Source organism: Borostomias antarcticus (assembly GCF_949987555.1).
Source record: "Borostomias antarcticus genome assembly, chromosome: 1".
Taxonomy (NCBI): Eukaryota; Metazoa; Chordata; class Actinopteri; order Stomiiformes; family Stomiidae; genus Borostomias; species Borostomias antarcticus.
In genome coordinates, this window is record NC_140234.1 from 25824585 (window position 1) to 25849352 (window position 24768).

Sequence of the window (24768 nt, forward strand, 5' to 3'; positions counted from 1 at the left end):
AAGTTATAATAGTTTGTTAGTAAATTGGTAAAATGGACCGTAGAAAGTCACAGATGGGTGAATGTTAGTGAAACGTGGTGGGGGGTCTGTAGAAGAGGACCTTGAGGAGCCTGACAACAGGTATTAAATTAGGGGATTCTGTGATGCAAATGTAGACGGCCAAAACACTCAGCGAGTCGGAGGAGATGGATATGAGGACATGGATATGAGGAGATGCATATGAGGACATGGATATGAGGACATGGATATGAGGACATGGATATGAGGAGATGGATATGAGGACATGGATATGAGGACATGGATATGAGGACATGGATATGAGGACATGGATACATGGGTGGATAGATGGAGGGGTCCCAGTAGCACCCAGAACAGAGCCCGCCCCTACTCATAGCTGGGCCCTGGGTCAAAGAGAGGGGGACTCAGCCTTAAGGCAATGCATAGCCCTTACAGATACTGGCCAATGCATGGAGAGGGTACAGAAGCAATGTCGAGAGTGTGTGTGTGTGTGTGTGTGTGTGTGTGTGTGTGTGTGTGTGTGTGTGTGTGTGTGTGTGTGCACTGTAGGGTGTGAGAGATTAATCACAAGAGAGCGAGAGAAAGCAAGAGTGGAAAAATATAAGAAAGAGAGAAGAAAGAATGAAGAGCATAGAGAAAGAGAATAAAGGAGTGAGAGAGAAAGAGGAGGAGAAGGAGGAGAAAGTGAAGGTGGAGGCGCACTGGGATGTGCTCGGGTGACGGACGTGGACGGCGGGTGATGAGGGAGGGTCAAAGGTCGCGCTGAGGTCATATGTTGGTGAGCGTGGTGCAGGTGATGAGGCGCACAGTGAGGGTGCCTGGGAGGTCGTTGTCTTGGCGATTGCCCTTGTCGCGGAGGTGGAGCGTGTGCTGCTCCTGGCGGTCGTTGGGGTCGCTGAACAAGGTCACCTGACCCAGGAAGCTGTCCACCATCACGTTCTTATTGTAGATCTGTCAAAAACCCCGGAGGACCAATGAGACGAGGGGGTCGGGAGGGGCAGGGAGAAATGAGAGAGAGAGAGAGAGAGAGAGAGAGAGAGAGAGAGAGACAGAGAGAGAGAGACAGAGAGAGAGACAGAGAGAGAGAGACAGAGAGAGACAGAGAGAGAGAGACAGAGGAAGACAGAGAGAGAAAGAGAGACAGAGAGAGAGAGAGAGAGGGGAGAAAATACAGAATACAGTGAGAGTTACGAGACACAGAAAAGACACAGAAATTGATGGTTACAAGATCAGGGCAGAATGAGGTGGAGAACCAGAAGAAGAGAGGAGGAGGAGGAGATGAAGGAGAAGGAGATGAAGGAGGAGGAGATGGAGAAGGAGGAAGAGATGAAGAAGGAGGAGATGAAGGAGGAGGTGATGGAGGAGGAGGAGATGAAGGAGGAGGAGATGAAGCAGGAGGAGATGAAGGAGGAGGGGATGAAGGAGATGAAGGAGGATAAGATGGAGGAGGAGGAGGAGATGAAGAAGGAGATGAAGGAGGAGGAGATGGAGAAGGAGGAAGAGATGAAGAAGGAGGAGATGAAGGAGGAGGTGATGGAGGAGGAGGAGGAGATGGAGGAGGAGGAGGAGATGAAGGAGGAGGAGATGAAGAAGGAGATGAAGGAGGAGGAGATGGAGGAGGAGGAGGAGGAGGAGGAGGAGGAGGAGATGAAGAAGGAGGAGATGAAGGAGGAGGAGAGGAAGAAGGAGATGGAGGAGGAGGAGATGGAGGAGATGAAGAAGGAGATGGAGGAGGAGATGGAGAAGGAGGAAGAGATGAAGAAGGAGGAGATGGAGGAGGAGGTGATGGAGGAGGAGGAGATGGAGATGGAGGAGGAGGTGAAGGAGGAGGAGATGAAGGAGGGCAGAGTACAAGACCAAGACACCACCAGTGAAGGGGAGAGGGAGAGGAAATAAGTCAGAGCTCACCTCAATGTGGATGCCTTCCTTGGGCTTCTTGCGGTAGAACAGGCCTTTGATGTCGAAGTTCGGGCTCCGTGTGTCCTTGTGCACCGGTGAGCGCACCCTCTCTCCCTCGCAGGTGATGATGACATAGGGGTCAGAGGCTGGGGCAGAGACAGACAGCAGGAGCCAATCACTGCACTGGCCAATATGGAAGATCCATCCCTATGCCACACGTTGAAACGCTAGCTGTGTGCACACAGTCTCCTCCTGGCTCCACTGCCTCTCACTGCCCGGCTCTTGCTCCGATTACACACAGGATATAGACCAGGAGGGATGGATTCATGTGCAATTAGGTGTGTGTGTGTTTTTGTGTGTGCGTGTGTGTGCGTGTGTGCATTTGTGCGTGTGTGCATTTGTGAGTGTGAAATTAAACAACATCTCAACACTGACAACTATGAGCTTTGGTCCAAAGCCTTAGTCTATGATGTGGGATCTGTACTAGTAATGTTTTACTAGCGATCATTCAGGCCATCGCTACTGACCACTAGATGGTGCTAATGCACCTCCAATTCTGACCAGGCACCTTATCTTGTTGGGAATAATGCTGTGTTCACACTGGGCGCGGCGAGAAAATTCGCACCGCCCAGTTCGCCCCACTCTCGGCGCGGGATCCAATGGGTTGCCGTGCGAATCTGCCGTGGAAAGTTCAAAAATATTAACTTCGGCGAATGTCGCCGCGTGGCGAATCGTACCGCACCGCCGGGTTCGCCTGATTCGCTCCGCCCGTGCCGCCCCTGCCGCCCAGTTCGCGCGAATTGTATTGACTTTCTATGTAAACTCTATGTAAAAATTTGCGCCCGATGTGAACACAGCATAAGGCAGAGTGCAGCGCTGTGTGACCAGAAGTCGAGTTTACCAAATGCCATGCATGTAAGAATGGTCTGTCTCGCAAAACCCACAAACAAAACACACACACACACACACACACACACACCAGAACATGCTAACATGGTCATCACACTCAAGCTGTGACATCATACAGTAGAGGACATAAAAGATGATCAATCAGAAACCCAACGTAGCCTGTCTGTCTGTGACATGTCTTTTCTTCATACTGACCTTAACCTGACCACACTACTTTTTCTATATTGTTTTTTCTTAGTTTATCCTTTTTTGCACTAGCATTCTGTACTTGCTCTTTGCACTGTCCTGTCTTTGCACTGTCATGTCTCATCCCTACACCCTGTCCAATGTTGTCTCCATGTTATGCACCATGACCGAAAGCAAATTCCTAGTACGCTGAAAAACAGCATGGCAATAAAACAAATTCCGATTCTTTCATCAACAATGTCCAAGTTAATTGGTTGACTAAGCAATACAACATCAGGTAAAGTGGATGAATGGGAGTGGAAACACCACTATGAAAGGTACATGATGCCTCCATAGATGTTGAGATGCTGCTGCTCCTGTCTGTACCTAGACCCCTCCATGTACCCTACTGTACCTACAGTAGTGACATCCTGGTATTCTTGATAAGCTTTCCAAACACACTGGATGTCCCATGGGTGCAGTGAAGACTTATAATTCAAGACGTTTTATTCAAGACACAAGATCCTTTTAACTGGATCAGAATGGGAGGAGGCCTATGAGGAAAATACCCTAGGGTGGGTGCTACACATCACAGTCATTTAGCAGACACTTTTATCCAAAGTGACTTAAAATAATTGCATTTAACGTAGGTAATCAATGTACTACTACCCGCCAGAACTCACAAGTGCATCTCCTGTCTAAACAAGTGACTAAGAGCACGGTAATCTGGTGCTGAAGTCAAGGAGCAAGAGCAGAAAGATACTAATACATACAAATACAATAGGTGCTCAAGAGGAAGGGTAGTACTTCTTGAAGAGGTGAGTTTTGAGCCTGCGGCAAAACATGGCCAGCTCCAGGTTCGTTCCACCACACATTGACAGTGGATGAGTACAGCCATGGTCTAGAACAGGGACGTGATCTAGGCACAGCCATTGTCTGGAAGAGAGACCTGACCTAGGTATTTGCACTGTTTTTTGTTTTGTATTGCATTTGCACTGTCATGTCTTTGCACTGTCCTGCCCTGTCCTCTGTCCTGTCCTGCACCCTATCTTATGTCATCTGCAACAGCTTACGCTTTAATCCTAGTCAAATTCCTAGTATGTGTGAACCATATACTGTACATGGCCAATAAAACGGATCTTGAATCTTGAATCTAGGTGTGATCTTCATTGTGATGCTGCGGACACCCGGTAAAGTTCTGTACGTCTTGAGTGCTGAAACTTGAACCAGAACATTTACACCTTTGAACAAGGATGTTCTGGGACTCTGCGTGCGTGCGTGAGTGACCTTTGTTCCTTTGTGTGGAGACACATGGGCTGTGTCGAGAGGTTGTGTTGCGTTTTTTGTTTTGAGTAAAGCTAAACGTTTTGTATTTGTTTATTGGATCCATTGTATGTTTGAGGATTGATTTAATATAAATACTATTTGCTGGTATTTCTGTTTTACTGTCTTTTACGGGTGTGTGCTGTCCGCGCCCTTAAGTTGTAAATTCCTCAGCTCCCGATAGAACAGCTGTTTGAAGAAGGGGGGTCGGTGATACGCTTCACTGGCCTAAGAGGGGTTGTGCTGTGTCTTGTGCGGACAGAGTGATGTCACCCTATCTCTCTCTCTCTCTCTCTCTCTCTCTCTCTCTCTCTCTCTCTCTCTCTTTCTTGTTCTTTCGCCCTTTCCTTCTCATTCTTCTCTCTCTCTGTCCTGTTTTAGAAGTTAGGGAAAGTTTAATTCATCCAGTAAGTCATGCGGTGTATGGGACAACTGGAATTATAGTAATTGATAACTTATAATTCATAATTTCATAAGTGGATGCTGAACCTGGACCAGGTGGTCCCTGTCCGAGAAACCGGATACTCAGCACTCAAACCCTAGCAGTGTTCACTAGTCAATTAAACCCTTTATTGATTAAACTCTTTCTCATTCTCCATAAATTGAGAAGCGTGTAGCTTTAGAATAAGCATTGGTTTACAGGGTTTGCTTTAGTATAGCGGTATATACATACTGTACATACATATATTACATTTTGCATATTGTGTGTGTGTGGTGTGAAAGGACTGTGAGTGGACGGACAGTAGGACTCGACTTGCTGACAGGCAAAGTGGTGTGGACATTTGGATGTCTATGTCAAAACCGTTTTTATTAAAATGTATTATTCTCTGGCATACAGCGGTTAATGAGGGGATTGTCCTCTGGCGCACAATACCCTAAGCTTGTGTCAAATCAGGCTTTGTGGTTTTTAATTTGTAAAAATTAAAAGTGCTTAATGAGGCCGATCGCTCACTGTGCTGGAGACTAGGTTGAGATTGAGCAAGGTTAGATCTGGATAGGAAGTTTAGTCAGAGCAAGAAGAGTCCTATGTCCGTGAGTGATTGAGTGTTCATTTCTTTATTAATTACATAATTGATAAAGCTTCATTTTAATAGTGTTAGATTCTTAAGAGGTTTATATTGAACTTGCAGTCTTGACACTGTTCAGTAAAGTGGGACGGAGACAGAAAGCAGCATTGGAAGCAGTAACTACAGCTCGAACTGAGGTAAAGGAAGTCAACAGCATGACGGACAAGCTGTTGAGTGAAATTGATGCTCTGTTCTCACACACGGCTCTAGTTTTGACCCCACATCCCTATGACATCATGAGGGAATCTACTATGGCTTATCCACAGTTACTTGTGCTAAACACTGAAGGAAGATATGTCATCAAGGATGATAATGACGACATTCTGCAGACGGGAAATGCCAGAACGAACATCACAACCCATCCTGATGTGAAGCGCAAAACCTGGAAGTTAGCCCAACCTCTGACACCAGTTGAAAAGAAGAAAAAGAAAAGTAAAAAGGGAAAGTGTGAAAGTGACAGTGACTCTTCTGAAGAAACAAGATGTTGTTTTGCAGAATGAACAATCACAGATTCAATAACAACCAATGATGCAATCTTCACTCCCGTTCCCTGTTTTCCAACAACCTCAGATCAGACATGGAGAGGTGTGGAAGAGGCTTGTTATTCATTCTGAAGAATTCAATATTAATTCGGAAAAAAAAGAGAGAAAAAAGGCGGGGGGGGGTAAGAGGAAGTCGATCACGTCATTGGACAGGTATTATCAGCTCCAAGCAATGCCAAGAGTCATGTCATCAGGGGATGATGAGTTACAACCTAGAGGGTTAAGACCAGCCTGGACGAAGAAGAAAAAACCCGATGGCAGGAGGACTATGTCACCTAGGACCCAGGTGTGTCTTCACTGTCAGGAGGTGCAATGGGAAAATCTAGAGATTAAAGGATAATGTTCGTTTTTGACAACCTGGACCTTATTTCCGGCATATTATAAGACCTTTCACTCACCGAGATAACTTTGGTGTAATTCGGAGTCCTGTAGAAGAAATTTAAAATCCAGTGCGAGCCAAGTATATCCATGTAATGGCGGCGGACGGGGCACTGAGAATGCAGCTTCTAAAAATCTATTTTCTGCCGCGAAACGGTTGTTTTCATCAATCTGTCATTATGAATCGCTAGTTGTGCTTACATAGAGCGTAGGCCTGTTGTGGTTTTTCACATGCTTGAATGTTTTCACATTTCATTAGCCTGTTTGGGCAGTAGACTTCACCTACAGTACCGTACACATTATGTTCAATAAATGAAAGAAAAATGTTGCCATGGACTGGCTTCTGGCCTACCTCCATTGGAGTCTTGTCCCTGTAGTCCCTCGGCGCTCAGCACGTGGACCTGTGTGACCAGCTGCGGGTAGCCACACATGCCCGTCCAGCACGTCTGAGGAGGCTCGTCCAGCGACAGCTCTCTAGGGAGCAGCAGGAGGAGGAGGAGGACACAGTGTTAACATCCAGGTCCTCACGTCTTAAACTGGAGGGTGTGAACCCGGGCCAGGCTCTAACTGGGCAACAAAGATGGTAAAATGGATGGTAAACAGACTACACTTATAAAGCACTTTACAATGGCCTCTCATTTACCCATCAATGGCGGCTGCTGCCATGCAAGGTGCTAGCCTGCTCATTGGGAGCAATGTGGGGCTCAGTGTCTTGCCCAAGTACACTTCGACATGTGGACAGGAGGAGGCGGGATTCAAACTGCCAACCCTACGGTCAATAGACGACCCGCTCTACCACTGAGCCACAGCCGCCCGAAGATATTGGGCTTTTGTGAGGCTCATTTATAGGAAATGTCAGGCAAGATAATCTAGAAAATAAATATAATTTATGTTATTATGTTAATATGACTTACCTAAAAAAAAAAGCTTTATTTTTATGTATTTACATATTCAAGTCAAAACGTGGCAATTCTAAACAACTTCTTCTTTAAAGTACGGAGGGGTATTATAAAACTTTGGCATGTCGGCTGGCTGGTTTACTTGCAGTCTGAAGGCACATCAGTGAAGACCCGGAGCAGGAAGTCGCCCTGCTGCCCAGGGTCAAAGGTTGTGGGGATGATGACGTAGCGGCCCTCCTTCAGCTCCTTCCTGAGGAAGACGCAGCGCGAGTTGATGTAGATGGAGCCGGCCACCTTCTGCTGGGCCGAGTGCATGCGGTACTTTCTGTTTAGCTCCACCTACAGGCCCGGAGGACACATTACATCAGTACACCGTGCGCAAATAGGCTCTGCGTTGGGCAGCAACAAGTGTGTGTGTGTTTGTGTGTGTATGTGTGTGTGTGCGTGTCCTCTACCCGGTGAATGTCGAAGCCTATGGCCAGGTTCTCTCCTTTGCCCTCTTTGGGTGTGGCTCTCTTCTCTTTCTGCTGCAGGCAAATCAGGACCTCATCCTCCACCTTCTTCACCTCAAACACATACTGCAGGTAGAAACACACACACACACACACAACCACACGCACAAAGACACACACACTCAAACACACACACACAAAACAATTTTCAGAAATCTTCCTGAAGGCATTCGCTATGAAACAACTCAAAAGGGGGTATGTTTTCACCTGTCTCAATTTCATTTCAATTAAAGGTGCACAATCACACTTACAGTTGATATTTGGATTAAATGCTTGCATTCTGTGTAGGCCTTTTTAAAATCACTGTCAGCACAGCTGTTTCGCGACACGGAAGGTGCAATCACGGAAAAACTTCAAAGGGCAAATGATGTTACGGGATGTGTTCGCCCTTTGAAGTTTTCCACGATTCCATCGTTTTTAGCACAAGTTCATCGATGAGAGAAAGGCTGGAACACACAATCCCACCCACTCACAATCCACACACACACACACACACACTCACACACCCACACACACACACACACACACACACACCCACCCACACACACACGCGTAGCCTCCCCGAGCCCCAGACCTGCGGGTTCTGGAGGAAGGTGGCCTTGTGGTTGATGCAGCCTCCGGAGCGGTTGCGCAGGGGGTCTTGGCGGTGGACCCAGGTGCCCCTCATCACCTCCTCCTCCCAGGTCTTGTGGATGCTCAGGTAGGAGGTGTTGATCAGACGGCATAGGATCAGGTCAGTGAAGTACTGGCAGAAGTCATCGAAGGTCATCCTGGGGGGCGGGGCCGAGCAGATGGAGGGTGTGTGAGGGTGTGGGCAGGGAGGGGAGGGGCCAGTGGCCTTTGGTGAGGTAACGTGTCGTGGTACGGTCGGATAATGGTCAAGCAGGGATGAATGAGGAGAAATTGAGCGGAATGAAGAGGTGTCGTGTTCTGCACTCTTGTCTTGGACAGACTGTAGTTTGTGGAATGCGTGTATAACTGGGAAGGAGTCTTCCTCAGCAGATGAACTTACTTAACTAACTTATATCACACAGCAAAGTTAACCCTCCGTATACCAGCATACTAGGACGGATTGGGAATATGGAGAATTCTAGAGATTATTTTATTCTGATGATACTGTATGGAATGGGAGCAGTGAGATGTTTGTGAGAAGAGGGAGACACAAGATGGCCGCCGCTCTCACCAGAACTCCCCGTCGTCCTGCACGGTCACCCCCAGCTTCTCTCTCTCACTCTTGCTGACCTTCTTCCACTCCTCCGAACTGTGATAGGGGGACAGGAAGTGATGTCATGTGTCAGAGGAACAGAATACCCATGGCTGTGCAGGATAAGGACGTAGATTAGAAAGACTTCAGACGGGCCAGGGAACCACAAAACACAGTGGTCTGCAGTGCTGGACTTGGGCAGGAGCTCACCAGTATTAACACCTCAAATTCTCCACGGCTTGAAAGCATTGTGGAGAACTTGCACCTAAATATACTAAACAGTACCAATGAGTACCGGCACTTAAGTCACTCCAAGTCAAGCACTGCTTGTCTAAAAGTAGCAATTCTCTTTATTTGTTTGCATGACATTTCTATGTCCCTTTATACTGATCTCTCTGTTCAAACGTCTGTGACAAACCTCCTCCTCTGACGGAGAGAAGAAATCCCTCTGCAGTAGTTCTGATCAAGCCAGAGATAAATAATTCAGTTCGGAGGAGAGAGACGACTCTATTCTCTTTAATAACACCTCTCCTTTGCCAACTCAATAATTCAGACAGACGGTCGTACCTGGCGTCACAAACCTGAGTGACAAACAATAAAAAACCCCGGAAAAGCCCACCAGACCGAGAACAACAACCCCCTTAACCGCCCTACTGCACCCTGATTATGATATCTCACGTTGCCCTGCGGAGAGAGGTTATGGGGGGGAACACATTTAAACAGGATGCTCTCTATTTCATCCGAGAGAGCAAGTGCAACGTCTATCCAGCTCATTACTCCTCCTAGCAGTTCCCAGAGCTCTAAGTGGAGAAGATGGTGTCACGCCTCCTACCCACCCGGCTCCGTGGGGACCCGGAGCACGCCACACTGGAAGCAGCATCTTAAGGTTGACGACTTCAGAATACTTATTTCTGCTAGGATGTTCAACACACAGGAATGCCTCACACCCCACACAGTATGTTCAAATCAGACCTGGATCAAACTATCTGAGGTCGCTTTAATTACTGAGCTGGGCTCAATAGTTCTTGTCTGGCACAACAGAACCAATGGGCTGCTCACAAAAAGGCAAACCCCGCCCACCGGACTTCGGCGAACATTGAAGTATTCTAAACCATTTTAAGTATATGGAGCCTATCCTGTTTCTGAACTGACCATAGATCACAGTCTACAGGCATCCTCATCCATGGGTCCAATAATCACCTCCCAAAACACTGCTTTGGCCAGAGAGATTACTAGCAAGCTAGCTAAGCCATGACAAGAGTAGACACTGTTTCAACTGATGTTGAACCAATTCAGCTCGGTCTTGATGATCCTCGTTCAGACAACTCCATCTACAAGCCCCCCTGTTCCCCACAGCGCAGACTGAAGAGCTGTGGTGACCCAGCCAGGCCTCCGGAGGGCAGCGTTGTGTTTACCTGTCGCTCCAGGGGCCGCTCCACTCCTTCTCCCCCCAGGGGTTCCTCATGCGGATCATGTGCAGCTTCTCCGACTTGAAGAAGGCCAGCAGGCCGTGGCCCAGGCGCACCTTCCGCACGTCCGTCACAGCGTAGGCGTGGCCTTTCACCAGGCCGCAGTCCAGACGCGCCTCCATGTCCTCCACCGTGGTCGCCTAGGAGACAGGACCAGGAGAGTTAATTTAGTTGTTGGTAGGGGAAGGTGTACAATAGAATAAAATAATAGAATCACTTTTTTTGTTGTTGGCAGGGGGAGGTCTACAATAGAATAAAATAATAGAATCACTTTTTTAGTTGTTGGTAGGGGGAGGTCTACAATAGAATAAAATAATAGAATCACTTTTTTAGTTGTTGGCAGGGGGAGGTCTACAATAGAATAAAAGAATAGAATCATGTTTTTAGTTGTTGGTAGGGGGAGGTCTACAATAGAATAAAATGCTATAATCACTTTTTTAGTTGTTGGTAGGGGAAGGTCTACAATAGAATAACATAATAGAATCACTTTTTTAGTTGTTGGTAGGGGCAGGTCTACAATAGAATAAAAGAATAGAATCATGTTTTTAGTTGTTGGTAGGGGGAGGTCTACAATAGAATAAAAGAGTAGAATCACTGTTTTAGTTGTTGGCAGGGGGGTCTACAATAGAATAAAATAATAGAATCACTTTTTTAGTTGTTGGTAGGGGGAGGTCTACAATAGAATAAAATAATATAATCACTTTTTTAGTTGTTGGTAGGGGGAGGTCTACAATAGAATAAAATAATAGAATCACTTTTTAGTTGTTGGTAGGGGGAGGTCTACAATAGAATAAAAGAATAGAATCACTGTTTTAGTTGTTGGCAGGGGGAGGTCTACAATAGAATAAAATAATAGAATCACTTTTTTTCCCCCAGGTGTGGCATTCGGACGAAAACAGGCCCACAGAAATGATACTAGTTCACACAGTTACACCAAATACAGATGAGTCAAGTCAAGTCAAAATGTATTCTTGAAGCACATTTTAAAACAACAGTGGTTGACCAAAGTACTGTACAGTGGGCTAAAAGGCACTAAACAATAAAACAATAAAATACAATGTAATAAATAGCAAATAACAAGAGACAAACAGGAAATACAAACATAACATAGTGTGGTGATAAGCTCTTGATGTAATGCCATAGAGAACAGGTGAGTTTTCAGGAGAGACTTAAAGGTCTGGGCAGTTCTAATATGCAGGGGGAGGCTATTCCACAGCTTGGGGCCAGCAACTACAAAAGCGCGGTCACCTCTGGTTCTGAGCCTGGATTTAGGGACATCCAGGAGCAGCTGACTGCTTGACCTGAGTGCTCTAGCTGGGCTATGGACGAGAAGGAGTTCAGCTAGGTACAGAGGAGCCAGGCCGTTCAAAACCGTAAAAACAAGTAACAAAATCTTGAAATCTATCCTGAGGCGGACAGGAAGCAAGTGCAGGGAGGACAGCACAGGTGTGATGTGGTCATGCTTTCTCTTTCCAGTCAGAAGGCGAGCAGCAGCATTCTGCACCAGCTGCAAACGCCGGAGTGAGGACTGGTCTAGACCTTCATGAATGTAGATGTATAGATTAATACTGTAAGCGCATAATGTAAAGGGGATAAGTAATCGTTTTCATTGAAAGGTGGTGTTGTGGCACAAAGCACAAAGCCACGTGTTACTTTCCCAACACTGTTATCATGAGGAGAAATAAGGCTAACCAAAGTGGCACAATATTACCGGTAGAAAAAATAAATTATGGGGAGGAAAGAAAACTGGAACAAAAGAATGAAACCAAGGTTCCTGGACCAGCATCATACATACTGTACTTCAAGAAAACAGTCCGTTCTAGGGTTCCATTTAAGCAACGGTAATCCTTTTTTTTCCCCAGAGAGAGAATCCCATCTAGACTAGCGGGCCAGACAGGAATCCTGACCCCGGACGGCTGGTCTGGTGTGATGGGCAGACAGAGAGGATGGAAGACAGCTACTGCTAACATGCTAAGGAAGAAAGCCTGGCCAAACTGAGGCTCTGTGAAAGAGCTTTGAGCATCATTCCCCCCACACGCATCACCCCCCCCCCCCCCCCCCTCCACCGGCTGCTTTGAAGATAACAGAGAGAGAGAGAGAGAAGGAGGGAGAGACATGGAGAGAGGGAGAACAACCAGGCCAGGTCCAGGTCCAGCCTGGCTCATGTGCGTGGCCGGCTTGTTTCTGTTCAGGACTGGTAGGACGGAAGCTAGTCATGCCACTGAAATAACTGTGAATTGAAATGACATGAAATAATGTCTGATAAATTAAGATAGGTCTTGTCGCCTGGACACATCAGTTCCAATGCTTCCAATGCTAATCCAGCACAATGAGAGCGGGATAGCCAGTTATCTCATGAGCTCACAACAACTAGCAGCAGCTTCCATAACATTAATGGTAGCGGTCAGTGGCTAAATCAGTTACACTGATGATTCCTATAACGTTAGCTATTTTGCTGCAATTGGTTCAACTTCTGTTTCTGGACAAAAGTCATTACCTGCTGTATGCACTTCCCTTTAGGTGGTGAAGTAAGTAGATGGTAATCTCTGAGAATGTCCCGCGCGGGAGTCCAATGCTCTGACCGCTACTCTACTTGTGGAATTTAGGTAAGGGATAAAAAGGTTGGAGTGAAAGGATGAACATGTGGAGGTTTGGGGTATAGTCCCATAAAGTCATCCCCACCAGGTCTTGAACCCCGGTCTCCAGGGTGGGAGTCCAATGCTCTCACCACTACTTTACTTGTGCAGTGGAGATCAGCGGGTTGATTTTGGTGTCCTTCTTGATTTTGGTGTGTTGGGACTACTGCCTCTTGTGGTGCCAACAGAGAGATGCAGGCCAACATTGTTGGGAGTAAGGGAGGGAGGGAGGGAGGGAGGGAGTGATAACCCGAAAAACGCTGTACTAGCTGTGCGGCTGGCTTCCAGCCACACATAAAAAGCAATTAGTCAGGGACTCTGGAAAGATGCATGAGTGTGGCTTTTAACAGCTTTTTGTTGCATTTCCAATCAGTCCTCCCCACAACAAAAGATTATGGGTCTAGCAAACGTCTGCTGGAGATACAGCCGAACTGCAAGCGGGCGTGGCGGGAGGGGCGGGGTCAGGGCGGGGCTGAGGAGCGCTCGGTTTGCTCGCTGCGCCCGCGTCGTCGCTGCTCGTTCGACCAAAATCCTCATGAATATAAAACAGCGCTCGCTCAGCGTTGGACACAGACTGCAGATGAGCTGGGCCCGGGCATGATGGACCAACAAGAGAGAGAGACTTGCCTCGTGTGTGTGTGTGTGTGTGTGTGTGTGTGTGTGTGTCTGTGTGTGTGTGTGTGTGTGTGTGTGTGTGTGTGCATGTCTATATTCAGCCAAGCCTGGCTCTGTCCTCCTCTGTCCAACAAGATTAAAACTGTAGGACGTCCAGGTAGTTTAACACACAGACGGACACTGGAGGCAGAACCAAACCTCTGTCCTCTCCCACGGACCCGCTCACCCTGATGGAGCAGCTGATGAGCCCGTCCCGGTTGTGGACCTTCAGAACCCTCTCGAACAGCTGGTTGCGGGCTACCTCGTCCGTGGCCATCTGTCCCTCCAGCAGGTCCATGGGCTCCGACACGCCGCCGGTGAAGTCCACCAGGGCGTCCGCGGTGTTCCCCCCGTCCAGGGCCTCGTAGCAGCCGTACACCCTGGACATGCCAGAGAGAGACGGGGGTCAGGGGTCAGGGTAAGTAGAGGGGTCAAACAGGCACAGAGCAGAATAGGAGACCGCAGCTACTACAGAACAGAGCAGAAAAACCCGGCAGGTGTATCTCCTGTCTCGGGCAGCACTGACTTTGCGTAGGCCTTCTCCACCAGCGCGCTCCAGAACTCGTTGCTGTCGTCCGAGTGGCAGTAGACCAGCTGGTTGTCCACCGTGGGCAGCCGGTCGTCGATCACCACGTCCACCCACTCTCCGAAGCGCCAGAAACGGAAGTGGAAGATCCCGGCGTACGAGTCGGGCTTCTCCGTGTCCCACTCCTGCTCCTTCCAGTCAGGGATCACCTGCGGAGGAGGAGGAGGGGGAGAGGGGGAGGGAGAGAGGAGGGAGAGAGGAGGAGGAGAGGAGGAGGGAGAGAGGAGGAGAGGAGGAGGGAGAGGAGAGGAGGAGAGGAGGAGGGAGAGAGGAGGAGGAGAGGAGGAGGGAGAGAGGAGGAGGGAGAGAGGAGGAGGGGGAGAGGAGGAGGGAGAGAGGAGGAGGGGGAGAGGGGGGGGAGAGGAGCAGGAGGGAGAGAGGAGGAGGGAGAGCGGAGGAGGGGGAAAGGAGGGGGAGAGGAGGAGGGAGAGAGGAGGAGGAGAGGAGGAGAGAGAGAGGAGGAGGGGGAGAGGAGGAGGGAGAGAGGAGGAGGAGAGGAGGAGAGAGAGAGGAGGAGAGAGGGAGGAGGAGGGGAAGAGGAGGAGGAGAGGAGGAGAGAGAGAGGAGGAGGGAGAGAGGAGGGAGAGAGGAGGAGAGAGAGAGGAGGAGGGAGAGAGGAGGGGGAGAGGAGGAGGGGGAGAGGAGGCGGAGAGAGGAGGAGGGAGAGAGGAGGCGGAGAGAGGAGGAGGGGGAGAGGAGGAGAGGGAGGATGAGGGGGAGAGGAGGCGGAGAGAGGAGGAGAGAGAGAGGAGGAGGGGGGGGGGAGAGGAGGAGGAGAGGAGCAGGAGGGAGAGAGGAGGCAGAGAGAGGAGAAGGAGAGGAGGAGGGAGAGAGGAGGAGGAGAGGAGCAGGAGGGGGAGGATGAGGGAGAGAGGAGGCAGAGAGAAGCAGGAGGGGGAGCGGTGAGGAGAGGGGTGCTCCTGATGCAGCTCGTAAACACAGCCTGGGTGAGGACACACACACACACACACACACAGACACACACACACACACACGTCTGCTCTGCCGCCCGATGCGTTCTGGATTGAGTTTGTTCGTTTGGCACCTCTACTGTGTGAATATGCATCCAGCCATGACAGCTGGGGAGGTCGGGGGTGCGGCCGGAACAATCCACCAGCCAGTCATCACAGGGTGGGTCCCCTTAGATGAGCTGTGGGGCTCCACCCCATACACACACACACACACACACACACACACACAGTGATCCATGGCTGTGAATAGAGTGGTAATGAAGCGCACATGTCTGCAGAGGGACTAGATTAGATTGAGGTGAATCAGCGCTGTGTTGTTGCCCTTGGAGACGCCGCTGGGGGGGGGGGTATTGGCCCAGAGCGGTTCTGGTTGGGCGCCATCTGGACCTTTCTGCTGATTGAAGGACTTACTGGACTCCGCTATGTGAGCGGTTCCTTTAAGAGGGGAGAGAGAGAGAGAGAAAAACTTAACACTGCCCCATGGAAACCCCCTTTCGAGCCCTTGGGGAGCCAGCCTCTCTCTCTCTGTCTCTCTCTCTCCCTCCCTCTCCCTTCTGCCTCTGCTCCCTATCTCTCTCTCTCTTTCTCTCTCCCTCCCTCTCCCTTCTGCCTCTGCTCTCTCTCTCTCTCTCTCTCTCTCTCTCTCCACGCCTTCGGACAGCGGGGAGACAGAGAGGGAGAATCTATCTGGGCTTTCATCCAGAACACAACCAAGCTCTAGAATAACTGAGCTGGTCTGCTAGGGGGGGAGTGCACCGGCCCGACTGAACCATGGCCAAAAACAGCAGTAAGCCAACACCCCACCCCCTCCCCCCCGCCCCACCCCTCCATCCCATAGTGCAGTCAGCTCACACAACCATACCTCAGAGAAAACACCGGGGTCGATCCCTTCACCTACCATCTTCTTCTTGTAATTGTTTTAATTGATTTGATTGCTTAATTGATTTTGTATGCATTTTTGTTTGTGTATTGTGAACTCGTCAACCCTGAAAATGAGGGAAACCTCAGTGCTCCCCCCACCCCCCACTGTAGCACGCCGGTCACATGACCACACAACACCTACTGGCAAAACTCCTTGGCTGACTCATTAACGATCTCAATTAGTCAGAGGCTGACGCTCCAGCGATGCCCTCCTAGACCAGCGCAACCAGGGGAAGCCTGAGGTAAACACATCCTGAGGTAAACAGGTCGTGTTTGTCACGGTCGTCCCCGCGTCCCTCAAGGGCAATCCCCGCGCCGCCGCCGTACAACATCATTAACCCCGGGTTGCCTAGCGCCTGCGCTCCGAGAATGCCCCCGCCTCCAGCGCTCCCGGCCACGCCCTCCCTCGTCGCTCAGCGTAGCGGGTGTTCACATGCGTGTGCGCTCCTTGCACACTTGAGACGGGGAGGGAATAATATAGATGCAGACGGGGTTTGACTGAGGGAGAGAGAGGAGAGAGGGTGAGAAGCACTGCCTCGCTGAACAGGTGAGAGAGAGAGAGTGTTGGGGAGGGACGGAGAGAAGGAGGGAAAAAAAGAGCGCCGAAGAACGAAGGACAGAAATAGAAAACCGCCGGAGGAGAGGCGAGAGAAGACGAGAGTTTGACCCCCCGAGAGAAAAGGATCCCCCCCTCTCCATCCTTTCGAAACAGCTTCCCCCGACCTCCGACCCCTCCGGAGCCATGAGCGCCGTCCTGGAGCTCTCGTTCCGGCCCGACCCCCAGCTAACCGAGGTGATGCGGCTGCGGGCACGGTCCCTGCAGCAGCGCGGCCAGAAGGCCCCCGACGGCGAGCACCTCCTCCAGCCCCCCGAGGCCGTCTACCGCCTGGACTTCCCCCAGCAGGCCCTGCGTTTCTCCCGCTGGGGGGTCCGGCTGCACTGCCCGGGGCGCTTGACCGTCACCGCCACCTCGCAGCTCTGGACCCCCGACCTCACCCACCTGAGGTGCCACCAGCTGCTGGAGCCGGCGGGGGTCTTCTGGCGCCCCCCCGGGGGCGCGACCAACGCCCCCTCCCACTGTTACCAGGCCGACGCCCACGAGTTCGGGGAGAGGATCGCCGAGCTGGCCAAGGTGAGGAAGGTGATGTACTTCCTGTTTGCCTTCGAGGAAGGATGTACCCCCGACTGTGTCGACTGCTCCATCGCCTTCCAGCTGGACGAGTGAGAGGGCAGAGTGCTGACCAGGGGGCTACACTGGACGACACTACGGGGGAGGGGAGGGTAACCACTAGCAACGTACCTGTACCACACGCTGGAGGTTCTGAATGGAGGGTTTTAGGTTCTAGCTGGAGGTTAGAGCACTGGTTAAAATATTGAGTTGGGAGTTGAAGCTAAGCTGTTGTTAGGGAGCATCCTTCCTTCCCCGAGCACCAAAGGCGAGGAATCTCTCACTTCTACAGGGAGAGAGGAGGGTCAAACGTCTCTTCTTTCATCACTCTGCTACTTCCTGCACTTCCTCCCGTCCTCTCAAATGTCTGGTCTGATTGGCTGTGTCGAAATATCTAAAGCCAGTCACCAGTTATTTTGCGCTAACCCCCGAGACATCTATTTCTAAGGGACTTTTCTTGTGGATTGTGTTGAGTCACTCGACCGTAGGACATTGATAGTGCTCTAGATAACGAGAATACTGTTAATAAAGCCAGTGCTTTTCACTTATCCTTTTATTCAGATGTATGGTTCTGATATGCTGCACTCTATTTTATCACATGACTTCTGTCAGCTTAGAGAAGAAACGTGACTGCTTGTGAGAACACGATTATATAACAACACACTTTAAATTGATGTGCGTTTGAAATGAAATGGAAGCCGTATAATCTGAACGAAACACAAAAACCTGAATAAATCTGAAGGAAAAAAAAAACACAAAAATCTTTATCACTTTATTTATTTTTTCACTTCCGGTCGGCAAACAAGATGTAATCTCTGGACGGGCTCGAGATCATCTTGACTGTCAGCGTTGATTTGAGACCTTGAGGACGATGGGAGGGGGAAGGGGAGGGGGAAGGGGAGGGGGGGGGAAGGGGAGGCACTGCCGCTTTCTATGACCTCATCCATCTCCATCTTCCTATGACCTCATCCGTCTCCGTCTTCCTATGACCTCATCCATCTCCGTCTTCCTCCGCCCGGATGACAAACAAAGGGGCGGAGCTTACCCCGGCACGGCCGCCTTTCCCCTGACGCCCGCCAGAAATCACTACCTACCCACAAGACTGTCCACTTTCTCAATAATAATTCAATAGCGTCCATACTCAATTCTGCTCGATCAATACTGAATGTGGAGCCGGTGTGCAGCCTGCGGTCTCCCGGGTCTTAACTAAATGAATGGCCACCAGCCTTAGGTCTGCTTTGGACTAATAATTACATCCTCCACTGTCCTTCTGGTTGCAATAGAGCGGCCTCAGAATCACCTGTGTGGAAGAACGCAGACCGACAGACGGGTTCCCCGGGGAGGGAGAACCCGGGATCTACACACCACCGCGCTACCCTGAACCCCCGTCGCTATGGTACGGCTGCACCACTGCCATAGAAACGCACGGCTACGGTGGGGGTTTGAGGTTTGGCGGTTAAGGGGGGAGGAGCAAGGGCACTCGCGCTCTCCTTGAACGACCAATCACAGATCAAGGTCTGGGGCGCAAAGGACGGGCCACTTCTCAGGATTGACGACAGTCAGGCGGCAAACCGGTCTCACTCACTCGCTTGCTCGCTCACTCACTCACTCACTCACTCACTCACTCACTCACTCACTCACTCACTCACTCACTCACTCACTCAGTCAGTCAGTCAGTCAGTCAGTCAGTCAGTCCGTCACTCACTCACTCACTCACTCACTCACTCACTCACTCACTCACTCACTCACTCACTCACTCAATCAATCACTCTCTCTCTCTCTCCCTCTCTCCCTCTCTCCGTCTCTCACTCACTCACTCACTCACTCACTCACTCACTCACTCACTCACTCACTCACTCACTCACTCACTCACTCACTCACTCACTCACTCACTCACTCACTCACTCACTCAGCCCCATAGTGCCGACGGACACATGGTAACCAGCTCTGATCAAACAGCAGAGAGCCCCATGGCAGCTCGTCCTCTGAGCAGGTCTTCCTGAAGGGGGACGTCTCCCTGGTCCTCTGAGACACAGAGGAGATGATGTCCTCTAATGAGTCCTCTGGCGAGATGAGGCTCAACCCTTGTTATGTTTACCCCCTTCGTCAGGTAATAGGGTCTAATGGACACACACACTCACACACAAATGTACAGACACACAAATGTACAGACACGCAACACACACACACACACAAATGTAGAGACGTACATATACGCATGCACATGCACCTACACCGCAACACACACTCAAACACACACACACACACACACATACACACACACACACACACACACACACACACACATAAACATATACATACACACACACACACACACACATAAACATATACTTACACACACACACACACAGACACACACATAAACCTACACATACACACACATACACACACATGCACGCATACTCGCTAACAACAGTGTGTGTGTGCCATCTACAGGTATCAACGAAAGAGAGTGTCGTTTTTATAGACATGCATGAGACCTAGGCCTAATACTTAAGACCTAGGCCTTAAAAGGATTGCGCGGCTTTTGTAGCGGCAAAACCCGCGCAAATGAGACAAAAAATAACATCCAATCCACAAAGCACAAGCAAAGGGTGAAAAGTATTGCAAACTGCAACGATGAACTAATTGCTCCACGGCTGCGCCATGCAGGCTCATTTGAAAGTTTGTAAATTAGGTACTTCTGTGCAAAATTGCCCCAAATAAGCCTTGTGTCTGATCCACAAACACCATGATCTAACTGCCACACGCGATTAGAGAGGTGAATACGCTTTTGAAAAGCTGGTATTAACTGCTGCAGTCAGCGCACACTCTCTCCTTCTGTCTCTCCTCAGAACTTGTGAAGTTTGAATGATATTGAATTGATATAGGATGATATTAAGGGTGAAATATATAAAGAGGAGGGTTTTAAAAATAAGTTCAGCCAGCTGCGATGCACAGAAACAAACAGAACTGATATTTTCAGCAAAAAAGTGTGTTTTCATTATGATCCAATCTGTGTCCTGAAATATGGAGAAAAGCTTGACACAATGTGGAAAGATCCGACTATATCCAAGATCAAGTATCTATCTACAAGAATAAATTGCATTCAGCTGGTGGTAAATGCAACACACATAAGGGGCTGACATACCCATGCAGGCTCTCCATGGATCATGGCAGCTTCATGGGCAAAAAATTGCACACAGTTGGCAAATTTGTGGGTGTGTTTGCCCGGGGATATCATTAGAGAAAATCTTTTGTGGATATCGTGCTAAACTGGAGCAGATTGCCGTTGCAATCGCTGTGCAAAATATCGAGCTATTAGCGGGAGCAATCCATTCTTTGTGGATTTGGGCCTTAGTGTATTGTCTTGTATAACAAATACACACACACACACACACACACACACACACACACACACACACACACACACTTACTTTCTGCCACAGGGATTCTCTGGAGGCCAGACTGGAGCATGCCGCCACAAACCAGCAGTTTCCCAGCTGGCCTTGGTGCAGGTCATGCGCACTGATACCATCCACAAACAGGTGGGGGTCTTCACACAGCTCCTAGTGACAGAGAGAGAGAGAGAGAGAGAGAGAGAGAGAAAAGCGCTGGGGGTTAAGAGTGTGTGACTGTTTTCAAACCACATAAACGGGGGAGAGAGAGAGAGAGAGAGAGAGAGAGGGGGAGAAAGAGAGACGGTGGTAGACGGGTGACACAGACAGGAAGACAGGAAGGACAGATAGAGTAAAAGAGTGGAGAGAGTGATGCCAAGGAAGGAGAGAGGCAGAGTGAGGGAAGACAGATGGTGGTGTAGCAGGACAGATACAGTATTGTCCCAGACTCTTTCATTAAGGGGCTTATCAATCAGAATATAGATCAGGCTGAGCAGTACTCTCACATTCTATCAATAACTGAACATGCCTCCACTCAGACAGAGAGAGAGAGAGAGAGAGAGAGAGAGAGAGAGGAAAAGAGAGAGGGAAAGAGAGAGAGGGGGGTGGGGGGAGAGAGAGAAAATGAAGTGGGAGAGTGTGAAGTGGGAGGGGAAATTGATTGAAAGGGCGAGAGCAGGAGTAAATGAGGCAGAGAAAGAGAAAGTGTAGGCTGGAGACAGGGAGAGAGAGAGAGAGAGAGAGAGAGAGAGAGAGAGAGAGAGAGAGAGAGAGAGAGAGAGAGAGGGAGAGAGAGAGATAGAGAGAGAGAGGGAGAGAGAGAGAGAGAGAGAGGGAGGGAGAGAGAGAGAGAGAGAGAGAGAGAGGGAGGGAGAGAGAGAGAGAGAGCGAGAGAGAGAGGGAGAGAGAGAGAGAGAGGGAGGGAGAGAGAGAGAGAGAGAGAGAGAGAGAGAGAGAGAGAGAGAGAACCAGCGGACAGTAGCAGTGCCAGGGAGAGCTACTGTAATACCAGACTAGAGTACAGAGCAAAGAGCCAGAGAGCCACTGTGAGAGATCTCAAGCAAACAGCTCCTGATAGGCTGTTTCTCTAGGGTGTCACAGTAGCTTCTGATAGGCTGGCTCTCCAGGGTGTCACAGTAGCTTCTGATAGGCTGGCTCTCCAGGGTGTCACAGGCTCTCCAGGGTGTCACAGTAGCTTCTGATAGGCTTGCTCTCCAGGGTGTCACAGTAGCTTCTGATAGGCTGGCTCTCCAGGGTGTCACAGGCTCTCCAGGGTGTCACAGTAGCTTCTGATAGGCTTGCTCTCCAGGGTGTCACAGTAGCTTCTGATAGGCTGGCTCTCCAGGGTGTCACAGTAGCTTCTGATAGGCTGGGTCTCTGAGGTGCTAAGGAGACGAAGGAGGAGACGGGGAGGAGGAGCTGAGGGGTTTCAGCTTCATCTGGACTGGTCAGCCCCTCCCCTCCACCTCCTGGGACCCCCGCCCTCACGCAGACCCCTACCCAGCAGCCCGCTGGGCGCCAGCACTCATCAGATTCGGATTGAGGAGATGAAGTAAAGAAGGATGCCCCTTTTTAATGTGTTCAACCAATGGGACACCAGCTTCAGCGTTGTTGGTAGGCTGAAGAAGAAATGGTTCTAGAAACAACTATATTGCCTTGACTGCTTAGTGAGTCTGAATGCATTGGACAGGTATAAGCAGGATAGTTGAAATCACACAGAACCTATCAACGAGCAAGGTGAAGCAGCTACCCTCGTACTGTTCAGATCAATCTGGATGACTGGTAAACGGATCAGTCTGTTCACTCTGACACTACCTGACCTACAACCAAACGATCTCAGGTGCACAGGTACTGTACGATCAGCCATGACCCACAAACTATCTTTGGTCCGTTCCACTCCGGTCTTGGAATGTTCCTCAAAGAGGTAAGTCAGCAGTGATTGGCCAGACCACTGCCCACCTATGGGTGCTGTTTTTATCTTTTTACATTGTCACAAGAATACTGTATGCCACTCAAATCATTTTTAATGGATTCTGGAGCACCTTGGGCGCCGTCTCTATGATAAAGAAGACCTCATAGAAAGAGAACCTGCCCGACAACTTTAATTTCAAAACTTTATTTTCACTCAAAAGGCACTGAGGTTTCCCTCATTTAGAGTGACGTCAAGCTTACAGCAAAAACAGAGAAACAGATTCCAGCCGTCAGAAGTCACATGCAACACAAGACAAGAAAAACTAGAATCAGTTATACAATGGTTCATGATTGTAGTTTTAATTTCTGCATAAGAAGGAAGAATTTAAATTTTAAGTGAAATGTAGTGTCATTTTTAAGTGCAAGTACATTCTAAGAGTCAAGAGCATTGAAGGAGAAGGAGGATTATTAGGAGACCCTAAATAACAGCCAATCATTCCATCTAGTCATGTAGGTTCCCTGATTCCACAACAACGTAATATAAGAAGGTAGTTTTCCTATATGAGGGCTTTAAAGATAAACCTGACATTAGAAGCTAAGCAGCACTCTTCTGTAAGTCCTTGATGTGAAAGTGTCTAGGACAGGCTTCAGGAACCTGTGGCTCATAGACTAGCCTACTCATTGACTCATTTAGACTTAGTAATACAATTTACAATTAGTAGCCTAATACAAAACCATTGATAATATCGGTTTCAAAAAATAAATATAGCCTACTGCAACCAACTGAATATAGTCTTAGGGTTTTGTTTGCAGTGCATCCAAATGTTGGCCTGTCTCACATGAGCACCATGGATGGACAGCTCCTGGAACAAATGGGTATCTTTTATTTTTTTTTATTTTTTTTACGAAGTAGGCTACAGTACCAGCAGACTTTCACCTCACCAGGCCCAGCCCCAACTACAGTAGAGGCCAACAATAACAATTGTTGTTAAAGTTGTACGATCCAGGAATAAAATGGCCACAATAAAGAGAAAAAGTGAAGATAAATGCAGACTCAAAGAAGAAAGGCCTACGGTAGCTAACACAGCTGGATTAACGATAGGCCTATGTTGATCTGCAGTGAGAAGTTCTCCTACAACAAGAGCAGAAATATTGACTCCATGTTTACCACAGAGTGTTTTTCATCCTTAAAATTCAAATGTTTTAATCCATTTTGGCTCCTGAGGTACGCTTTCTTTTTCCTCAAATGTGAAATCCAGTCTCTTGCTGTCATGTGGAGGTTCCCGACCCCTGGTCTTGCCACTGGGGGCTCGTAAGGCTAGGGGTCGTTACTGGACAGTTCCCTGTGCTTCCCCCTGGCTGAGGGATTGTGATTGGCCCAGGCCCATCTCTGGGTGAGGGATTGTGATTGGCCCAGGCCCGTCTCTGGGTGAGGGATTGCGATTGGCCCAGGCCCATCTCTGCTGAAGACAGCTCCTCTTGGCGGTGTCAGTGGACCGGCGCCCTCGCCACTAGCACTCCGCCCACCCAGCGCTCATCACCGCTGCTGCTGCTAAAGGAGCCGGTCATCTGAGGACGCTGGTGAGGGGGACGGTCCACAGCCTCACCGGCGTGGGACGTGAGTAGGGGTGTAACAATATATCGCGATACAGAAACATCACAATACGTATCGTCAAGGTGAAAACAATATTGTGATATGTTTATTGCATATCAGTGAACGCTGGCTACACAACGCTGGTAACAAACACGTCTTTTGGCTCTAGGCCTATCCATGATATTACAACAGTTAAGCTCTAAATTCACAAGTGTAGTGGAGTAGACATGTGGAGAAATGCACTATTGGTGTGAACAGCAGCGCTACTGCAACGCTTCACACCTGCCCTTAGTGTATCGTATCGTATTGTTACCGTCAACCCAATATCGTGTATCGTATCGTATCGTGAGATCAGTGTATTGTCACACGTGAGAGACGTGCGCTACATGTGTGCGTGTGCACGTGTGTGCACGTGTGAGAGAGCACAGAGTGAGGATAATGATAGAGACGCAACGCAGAGACGGAGATGAAAATCACCACACACACACACACGCCGGGGGGGTAGCGGAGGGCCGTTGGGGGGGTGGCGGGGCACGCCAGGGTG

General features: G+C 49.3%; 2 protein-coding genes across 2 annotated transcripts in view; one reads left to right on the plus strand and one right to left on the minus strand.

The window, feature by feature from the left end:
• Window positions 1-786: 786 nt before the first annotated feature.
• LOC311316982 (calpain-5-like) overlaps window positions 787-24768 on the minus strand; it is a gene marked incomplete at both ends in the record, with an annotated part of 30410 nt that continues 6428 nt past the window's right edge. Inside the window, 11 exons of the mRNA XM_084447972.1 lie at window positions 787-969; window positions 1927-2063; window positions 6654-6775; window positions 7343-7539; window positions 7656-7778; window positions 8287-8482; window positions 8896-8973; window positions 10332-10525; window positions 13863-14055; window positions 14202-14410; window positions 20759-20890. Of these exons, the coding sequence (XP_084304098.1) occupies window positions 787-969; window positions 1927-2063; window positions 6654-6775; window positions 7343-7539; window positions 7656-7778; window positions 8287-8482; window positions 8896-8973; window positions 10332-10525; window positions 13863-14055; window positions 14202-14410; window positions 20759-20890 (1764 nt within the window). The remainder of the gene's footprint in view (window positions 970-1926; window positions 2064-6653; window positions 6776-7342; window positions 7540-7655; window positions 7779-8286; window positions 8483-8895; window positions 8974-10331; window positions 10526-13862; window positions 14056-14201; window positions 14411-20758; window positions 20891-24768) is intronic.
• Window positions 16896-17378, plus strand: LOC311314042 (olfactory marker protein-like; the record flags this gene model as incomplete). The annotated part of the gene is made up of 1 exon (XM_084444332.1): window positions 16896-17378. One exon carries the CDS (start codon window positions 16896-16898, stop codon window positions 17376-17378), a length of 483 nt encoding a protein of 160 aa, XP_084300458.1.